The following is a 9,876-nucleotide window of genomic DNA, read 5'->3' as shown; positions in this document are numbered from 1 at the left end:
GGAGGTGTTTCTGCAATCAAATTGTGTGTGCATCGCCCTTGTCGCAATTTTAGCAAACACAGAAAGGTGCCTATATTTGAGAACAAAAGTCACCTGGCACACTGCTTAGGAGTTCAACACCTTTTACTTATTTCTAGTTACTACTAATGTGAAAACAAGACTAAATATGACTATTGTTGCTCACTTGACTGTCTTAAGACAATTGTCAAGTCATTTTAACATTCATTACAGACGTCAATTGTTGTACAGTATCATGGCTACGCTGTTGGCATCACCTTTTTCAGTGGATTTCTGCTGTTGTGAGCCTTTAACTATCTGTCTGACTTGTTCACACAGGAGAGAGACGTGACTATCATGGATCCTCTGGGGAGCCTCAACATCATGATGCTAACGAGTCAGAGAAGAGTCTGTCCAGATTCTATCACCTCAAGAAACACCAGCAGAGACCCACAGGGAAGAAATCTATCTGCTGCTCTGACTGTGGAAAACATTGCAAATCTTCATCAGAACTTAAAATACACCAGCGAACACACACAGGAGAGAAATCTCACCACTGTTTTGATTGTGGGAAGAGTTACTCAAGTTTAAAAGCACTAAAAGTAAACCTGAGAATTCACACTGGAGAGAAACCGTACAGCTGTGATCAATGTGGTAAGAGTTTTACTCAGTCAAGCAACCTGTTATCACACCAGAGAACACACACAGGAGAGAAACCTTATAGCTGTGATCAATGTGGGAAGACTTATATTTCATCTTGCCATCTGAGTAGACACCAGCGAGTACACACAGGAGAGAAACCTTATAGCTGTAATCAATGTGGGAAGAGTTTTACTCGGCCAGACAGCCTGATAATACACCAGAGAACACACACAGGAGAGAAACCTTATAGCTGTGATCAATGTGGGAAGACTTATATTTCATCTTGCCATCTGACTAAACACCAGCAAGTACACACAGGAGAGAAACCTTATAGCTGTAATCAATGTGGGAAGAGTTTTACTCGGTCAGACGGCCTGATATTACACCAGAGAACACACACAGGAGAGAAACCTTATAGCTGTAACCAATGTGGGAAGAGTTTTGCTGCATCTGGCTCTCTGACTCTACACCAGAAAACACACACAGGAGAGAAATCTTTCCACTGTTCAGATTGTGGAAAAATATTCTCAACTTCACACAATATGAAGAAGCACCAGAAAACACACACAGGAGAGAAACCTTATAGCTGTAATCAATGTGGGAATAGTTTTACTCGGTCAGACAGCCTGATATTACACCAGAGAACACACACAGGAGAGAAATCTTATAGCTGTACTCAATGTGGGAAGAGTTTTTCTACGTCTAGCGATCTCACTATACACCAGAGAACACACACAGGAGAGAAACCATATAGCTGTACTCAATGTGGGAAGAGTTTTTCTACGTCTAGCTATCTCACTAAACACCAGAGAACTCATACAGGAGAGAAACCATATAGCTGTACTCAATGTGGGAAGAGTTTTTCTACGTCTAGCTATCTCACTATACACCAGAGAACACACACAGGAGAGAAACCTTATAGCTGTACTCAATGTGGGAAGAGTTTTTCTACGTCTAGCGATCTCACTATACACCAGAGAACACACACAGGAGAGAAACCATATAGCTGTACTCAATGTGGGAAGAGTTTTTCTACGTCTAGCGATCTCACTATACACCAGAGAACACACACAGGAGAGAAACCATATAGCTGTACTCAATGTGGGAAGAGTTTTTCTACGTCTAGCTATCTCACTAAACACCAGAGAACTCATACAGGAGAGAAACCATATAGCTGTACTCAATGTGGGAAGAGTTTTTCTACGTCTAGCTATCTCACTATACACCAGAGAACACACACAGGAGAGAAACCTTATAGCTGTACTCAATGTGGGAAGAGTTTTTCTACGTCTAGCTATCTCACTATACACCAGAGAACACACACAGGAGAGAAACAATATAGCTGTAGTCAATGTGGGACAAGATTTTCTTGGCTAACCAGCCTAGTATCACATCAGAGAACACACACAGGAGAGAAATCTCCTAGCTGTGATCAATGTGGGAAGAGATACTCTGATAACAGATCTCTGATTAAACATCAGAAAATACATGAAGGAGTTGTTTCATGATATCAATGAAATTATGTCACAATGTAGAATGTTTTAACATTGTAGTAGGAGTATTTTAATGATGTCACAATGTAGAACCCTAAATATTTGCCTAAATATTATATTATATTTGTTCTATTGATTTTAGTTTCAGGGGGAAAATCCAGACTCTGAAATGGAAGAGTACTATTTATGTGATTTAACAAAAAGTGACTAACAAAAAAAGAGCTGTGTTACACTTACCACGTTGGTGACGCACTTGAATCAAAATGCAACACTTCAAAATGTAGCTAGCTGCTTTCTACAAGTTGTCCTCTAACCAGGGATGTACACATTATTCCCAGATTCCGTGTGCTTTTTGAGCTGTTCGTTTTAACAGGACGTGCAACTTCATCGCCCTCCTGTCACACAAATGATTTTAACATGATATCGATGAGTTATGACAAATAAGTGTTGTGTTCCTTTGTTTAGCGACCCCTACATTTAAATGCATCACTCCAAAATGTAGCTGACTGTCTTCTGCAGGTTGTCCTCTAACCAGTGAGGTAAAATATATCTCCCATTTCCATGTGTTTTTTTAGTTGTGTTAGTTTCAACAGCACGAACAACCTGATTTCCCCCCTAATCGATATCAGTGATTTATTGCTACTTGTCAAAACAACAGTGTTTTTGGTGCTTGTGCAGTTTATAAGGTGCTTGTTTAAGTAATATGATTATTGTGGCAGATGTTTGTGTATATAGCACATGTTATGTTTAGGTTTTCAATATATCCCAACTGTTTCTGCTTATTGGTTATTGATTAGGACACGTTAAAACTGTGTTTTGACATTGGGGATATCCCACCTAGCAACATGTCATTGATAAGACGTTGAAAATATGACTATGCAAACAAATATTTCATATTTACATTTCATGATCAGATTTAGTAATCGATTTATTGATGATATTTATTCATGCAACCAACTGACAATTTTTGGTACAATTATATTGACATTGTTGCCCTGCTTTTAAAATATCAGGGTTCATTCTCAGATGTGCCAACCCAAATGTACTAGAACATGACATTGGGGACTGGGCCCCGATCCAACAACATGCCTATCTAGTGAACACTGAAAAGAGAGAGAAGCTCTGCAATGAGGTGGAAAGTTACTACGGATATTAAGGAGTTTCCTCTTGAAATCAGACATGTCTGTGGTGAGGACAACTTGGTTGCTGATTGTCTCAAGGGTGGGCAGTTAAAAAGTTTTGTGTTTAGCTAGTGCGTTGCCATGGATCACAATGTATTTTGACTGCACGTTTTTCCGTATTGGAGATGAGTTTTGTTTGGGCTCGTTCCAAGGGGACGAGAGTTCTAGAAGCTAGTGAGTTTTAGGAAGACGAGAGTTCTAGAAGCTAGTGAGTTTTAGGAAGACGAGAGTTCTAGAAGCTAGTGAGTTTTAGGAAGACGAGAGTTCTAGAAGCTAGTGAGTTTTAGGAAGACGAGAGTTCTAGAAGCTAGTGAGTTTTAGGAAGACGAGAGTTCTAGAAGCTAGTGAGTTTTAGGAAGACGAGAGTTCTAGAAGCTAGTGAGTTTTAGGAAGACGAGAGTTCTAGAAGCTAGTGGGATTTAGGAAGACGAGAGTTCTAGAAGCTAGTGAGTTTTAGGAAGACGAGAGTTCTAGAAGCTAGTGAGTTTTAGGAAGACGAGAGTTCTAGAAGCTAGTGAGTTTTAGGAAGACGAGAGTTCTAGAAGCTAGTGAGTTTTAGGAAGACGAGAGTTCTAGAAGCTAGTGAGTTTTAGGAAGACGAGAGTTCTAGAAGCTAGTGAGTTTTAGGAAGACGAGAGTTCTAGAAGCTAGTGAGTTTTAGGAAGACGAGAGTTCTAGAAGCTAGTGAGTTTTAGGAAGACGAGAGTTCTAGAAGCTAGTGAGTTTTAGGAAGACGAGAGTTCTAGAAGCTAGTGGGATTTAGGAAGACGAGAGTTCTAGAAGCTAGTGGGATTTAGGAAGACGAGAGTTCTAGAAGCTAGTGAGTTTTAGGAAGACGAGAGTTCTAGAAGCTAGTGAGTTTTAGGAAGACGAGAGTTCTAGAAGCTAGTGAGTTTTAGGAAGACGAGAGTTCTAGAAGCTAGTGAGTTTTAGGATTCTATAGAAAGAAAAAGGAGAAACAAATAATCCTATTGTATATTAGTATTTAGAAATACGTGTTTTTTTCTTGATTTTAATTGTTGACAGCCAGTAGACACCATGTTTATATTGTAGAAGGTGAAGCATTGTAGTTGATTAAAATGTGAAATGGAAGTTTTTTTCTGTTGGTGGTGAGCAAACTTTTCCAACAAAAATATAGGATATATTTGTTGTCTTAAGGTGTTACAGGCTTTGGTTTTTCCATTTATGTTTTGAGGTTGGACTTTAGCACGTCTAGCTCGTTAGCACGTCTAGCTCGTTAGCCCGTCTAGCTCGTTAGCACGTAGGACGCACTGATTGGTGTCACCTCGTTAGTCAGTATGTGTTACACCTGTGCTGGCTTGTCCATCTCGTTAGTGGGAAGGTGTTTCACCTGAGCTGGTCCAGGTTCTATTTAAGAGTGTCTGGCCCAGTGCTCCAGTTGTCTTGATACATGTGGAGAGTCAACACCTTTAGTTGTTCCACCTTTTTGGTTTGCTTCCTGTCTTTAAGTTCGATGTGGATATGTCTTTTGTTTGCCTCTTCTTGGGCAGATTTAGTGGTTCTCATGGTGGGTGTCTTTTAGGTCCCAGTTGTTGTTACTAGTCAACTTCCAGTGGACACCCCCATAGTGTCTTTCAGAGCCCCTCCTAAAAAACAAGCTTATATTTTGGGTTGGATGTTGCATCCAATTAATATTTTAATCAATGGATTTTCCTTAGAATGCTAATCTGTCTTTCAGTTGTTAATGTTATGTTTGTTGTGGTAAATATTTCTGTTTATTTTCATTGTTTTATTTTTTTTCCTGTGAAGCCATTGTGTTGCATCCATGTCTGAAATGTGCTGTATAAATAAAGCTTGATTTGATTTGAACATATTGCAAAACTAATGAACCCAATGACTGACCAATCAACAAACTATTGGTCCACCTTAGTATGAAAAACTGTATCAATCCCACGTTTCCAGCCTGCTGAAGGCGTGGTGGAGTGGTAAACACCACCCCCGGCTCTACCAGGGGCTTGAGGTGGTCTCCCACAGCTCTGCTTATGTCATGTTCTGTGGCCTTGCTGTTCCATTTCTGACTGCCCCTGCAACACAGAAACACATTTAGTCATATTATATAAAACACTCAAAGTAATGGATATGGAGCATCTATGGCCTCAGTTACACCTGGCACCTACATGTGACTTCTGTCATCTGATCACTCCAAGCTGCATTAGGTTCAGATCTACCAGGATGGGCCTTTGACATAGTCTGGACGCAGTCAGGCCACTGAATATGCATCAGCAATGTAAAGAGATGTTGGGAAAAGTACATTATACACAAATGACCTTCATAATATCAAAGAACAAATGTGTGTCTGAGGGGAAATTAACTTCATACAGCCAAAAGGGGTGAGAAATTACACCAATATCAGTGAACAATTTGCACTAATGTAAATAAACATGGATGATGGAACATATTCCCTTTTGCTGACGTGATGAACCGCTAAGGGGACATAAATATTTACCATCTAAACCATGTCTGACCTCTCACCTCTCTGGCTGTAGAAGTGGTCTTCCTAACCAGTCCCTCAACAGCTCTCTGACTGAGCTCCACCCTCACTGGGTCTTCAGAGGAGAGGAAGGCTGAGGAGGGATGGAAGGATGAATGGATCAGTCAGTCAATAAAGTGTAGAGCTGCTGTCTAACAAAATCACTATTTTAGTAGTTCATTAAAGTAAATAAGGCTTTATGACTGCTGAATACCAACTATCAATCACTTAGATCATGTATTTTCAGGTAGAGATACATCCTTGGGACGTCCATAGCCCATTGAAGTTGACATTTAAAATGGTTAAGGTAGGGGTTAAGGTTAGGGTTTAGGATAGGGATGTCCCAAGGATCCCAGATAGCATTGACCATTGTGCATTCTTCTCTCTTTTACATAGCAGGTGATGGGTTCTGAACTTGAAAATATGAAATATCCTTATTCATGTCACTGTTTGAGGGGAATGTAGAACGTTTACATTCTGTCACAATGTGTTATTGTTAGACATCAGGGATCCTATGGAAGGAGAAGGGCCACAGTCTGGAACAAGTCAACATGACAGCCGTGAGGTGGGGAGGAGAAGGACCACAGTCTGGAACAAGTCAACAGGACAGCCGTGAGGTGGGGAGGAGAAGGACCACAGTCTGGAACAAGTCAACAGGACAGCCGTGAGGTGGGGAGGAGAAGGACCACAGTCTGGAACAAGTCAACAGGACAGCCGTGAGGTGGGGAGGAGAAGGACCACAGTCTGGAACAAGTCAACAGGACAGCCGTGAGGTGGGGAGGAGAAGGGCCACAGTCTGGAACAAGTCAACAGGACAGCCGTGAGGTGGGGAGGAGAAGGGCCACAGTCTGGAACAAGTCAACAGGACAGCCGTGAGGTGGGGAGGAGAAGGACCACAGTCTGGAACAAGTCAACAGGACAGCCGTGAGGTGGGGAGGAGAAGGACCACAGTCTGGAACAAGTCATCAGGACAGCCGTGAGGTGGGGAGGAGAAGGGCCACAGTCTGGAACAAGTCATCAGGACAGCCGTGAGGTGGGGAGGAGTGAGGAATTTAGGCTGAGGTCAGGTCAGGTCAAGTGAGGAAGAACTCATGTGACTAAAGTTCTGCCTAGCAACAGAGGTGTAATTCAACATCAGTTCACCGTCTCACCTCATACTGTATTGGAGCTGCAGCAGCTTCTACTAACGTTAGCTTCGTTAACTAACTAACTAAGGACGGTGACCTGTCCAGACCAGATGTTACAACGAACTGAATCGTCAATGGAGGTCTTCCTCTTTATATAGCCTGCTACAGCATGCAATACTATTAACTCACAAGGGGGCATAACGTTACATGTACAATACTATCCCATTTTGGAAACGTTACATGGATAATACTATCCCATTTTGGAAACGTTACATGTACAATACTATACCATTTTGGAAACGTTACATGTACAATACTATCCCATTTTGGAAATGTTACATGTACAATAATATCCCATTTTGGAAACATTACATGTACAATACTATCCCATTTTGGAAACGTTACATGTACAATACTATCCCATTTTGGAAACATTACATGTACAATACTATCCCATTTTTGAAACGTTACATGTACAATACTATACCATTTTGGAAACGTTACATGTACAATACTATCCCATTTTGGAAATGTTACATGTACAATAATATCCCATTTTGGAAACATTACATGTACAATACTATCCCATTTTGGAAACGTTACATGTACAATACTATCCCATTTTGGAAACATTACATGTACAATACTATCCCATTTTTGAAACGTTACATGTACAATACTATACCATTTTGGAAACGTTACATGGACAATACTATCCCATTTTGGAAACGTTACATGTACAATACTATCCCATTTTGGAAACGTTACATGTACAACACTATCCCATTTTGGAAACGTTACATGTACAATACTATCCCATTTTGGAAACGTTACATGTACAATACTATCCCATTTTGGAAACGTTACATGTACAATACTATACCATTTTGGAAACGTTACATGTACAATACTATCCCATTTTGGAAACGTTACATGTACAATACTATACCATTTTGGAAACGTTACATGGACAATACTATCCCATTTTGGAAACGTTACATGTACAATACTATCCTATTTTGGAAACGTTACATGTACAATACTATCCCATTTTGAAAACGTTACATGTCCAATACTACCCCATTTTGGAAACGTTACATGTACAATACTATCCCATTTTGGAAACGTTACATGTCCGCCCCCTTGTGGAGGGAAATTAATATCTTAGATGGTAGCTGTAGATGGGATTCAAATGCATAATGGTATTAATACAGTGTCTAGACTACCTCTTTTGTATAAATGCCCTTCAGAATCCAAACACAGTATTGCCACGCAGCAAAATGTTGAGTATAATCTTTCAAGTCAGCCTGATAAAATATTGAACAATTTGTGTACAAAGATATCTTGAAATGTGATATTAGGGCTGTATGGCAGTACTGTTACTGTATGGCAGTACTGTATTGGCTAGTGCTTTCTCCAATATGTTATTCTATTTTACATTCAATTGTATGTCGATGTCATTTATCTTTCAATATTTACTTAATATATATATTTGTTTTTTTTAAAGACTATTCTTTGACACATTTTCTCTTCCTTTGAAACTCTTATAGGACAGAACATGGACACAATGCAATTGGGATCAAGAAGAAGGTACAGATATGTTGTAGGACAGCTGCATTTGAAGTGTACATTTAACCTACATAGCAGTCAATACAAACTGAAATCTATTAGCATACAAATGTGTGCAAATGATCTTTTCAGATCTTCTCAGAAATGAATCAAGTCCATGGAATGGATATAGACAAAAAGATAATTCAAGGACTATCAGAGGTAGAGAGGCGAGGCAGGGGTGAGGACATCATCCTGCTATTTTGACAGTCCCTGAAGGACAATACAGAAGAGGTATCTGCTCTTATTCCTTCCCTTTCTCTAATGTATTTTGTAATAAAATTATCAAGTGTAGTAAGATCATTGCTTTACTTTACTAGGACTTGAGACATTTAGCCTTCCCTGTAGCTCAGTTGGTAGAGCATGGTGTTTGCAACGCCAGGGTTGTGGGTTCGATTCCCACGGGGGGCCAGCACAGAGAAAAAAAAAAAAAAAAAAAATGTATGAAATTGTATGAAATGTATGCATTCACTACTGTAAGTCGCTCTGGATAAGAGCGTCTGCTAAATGACTATAATGTAAATAATGTAAATGGAGACCACAGCAGCGATTCTGCTCTTGCCCTACCTCTTCAATGAGGACCCGAGTGGCCTTTATGTCCGTGACAAGGTATGTCTATGCACCAATCATCTATTTCTTCATAAACATAGGTGTGCATGCTTATATAAAACTACAGCTGAACATTTGTTATGTTCTTTGTTAATTGTATGTGTATTAATCTTTCCTTACTTTTGTTGACACAGATTTCACCTCTCTTCACTTCTTTACTGCACATCGGTGGAAATCCATTTCATCATGAGAGTGAAATCCCGCTGGCCTTTGATGGGGAGAACATCCAGGCCCTCGAGGACGTCCCCATGGGACTTGGAGCTCTGCTACGGCTGGATTTTTTATTTTCCCTTAAATTTCCCCAAAATGTCAGAAAAACACTTATGTTGTTAAGTTACTGTGTTCTGGGGATCAGAGAATTTGGGGTGAAGTTACCAGGGCCGGTCGTAAAGATGGAAAACTTCCTAACATAACTAAGTGGATACGATATACACACTAAAGCTGAAAAATCTGTATTTAGCATCAAGTCTACAATATTGTTAGTTTACCTGTGATTCACTCCAGTTTCTGAGACAACTGCCCAGACTTTATAGACAGTTTAATAATGCTTAAACCTCATCTTTATCAAATTATCCATTAAAGATACCAACTCAAAGCCTACGTTCGTCTATATATGGGTTGTTTAAATTGTATCTAATTATATTCCCAGTATTACTTCATCAAATCTCTACTAATCATTATACACACATACAATTCATCATATTTTCATATATTCACAGAATCCATAG

General features: G+C 39.8%; 1 protein-coding gene across 1 annotated transcript; it reads left to right on the top strand.

The window, feature by feature from the left end:
* Window positions 1-332: 332 nt before the first annotated feature.
* LOC145867092 (uncharacterized) lies at window positions 333-3,540 on the top strand (the record flags this gene model as incomplete). The annotated part of the gene is made up of 1 exon (XM_082971137.1): window positions 333-3,540. A coding segment is annotated over one exon (1,815 nt), but the record flags the coding sequence as incomplete, so codon positions are not given.
* Window positions 3,541-9,876: the final 6,336 nt, after the last annotated feature.

This window comes from Salmo salar, unplaced genomic scaffold (genome assembly GCF_965601325.2).
Source record: "Salmo salar unplaced genomic scaffold, fSalSal1 ptg000206l, whole genome shotgun sequence".
In the NCBI taxonomy this organism is placed as follows: Eukaryota; Metazoa; Chordata; class Actinopteri; order Salmoniformes; family Salmonidae; genus Salmo; species Salmo salar.
Note: the sequence above shows the minus strand (reverse complement) of the source record. Positions and strands in the feature narration are given on the sequence as shown.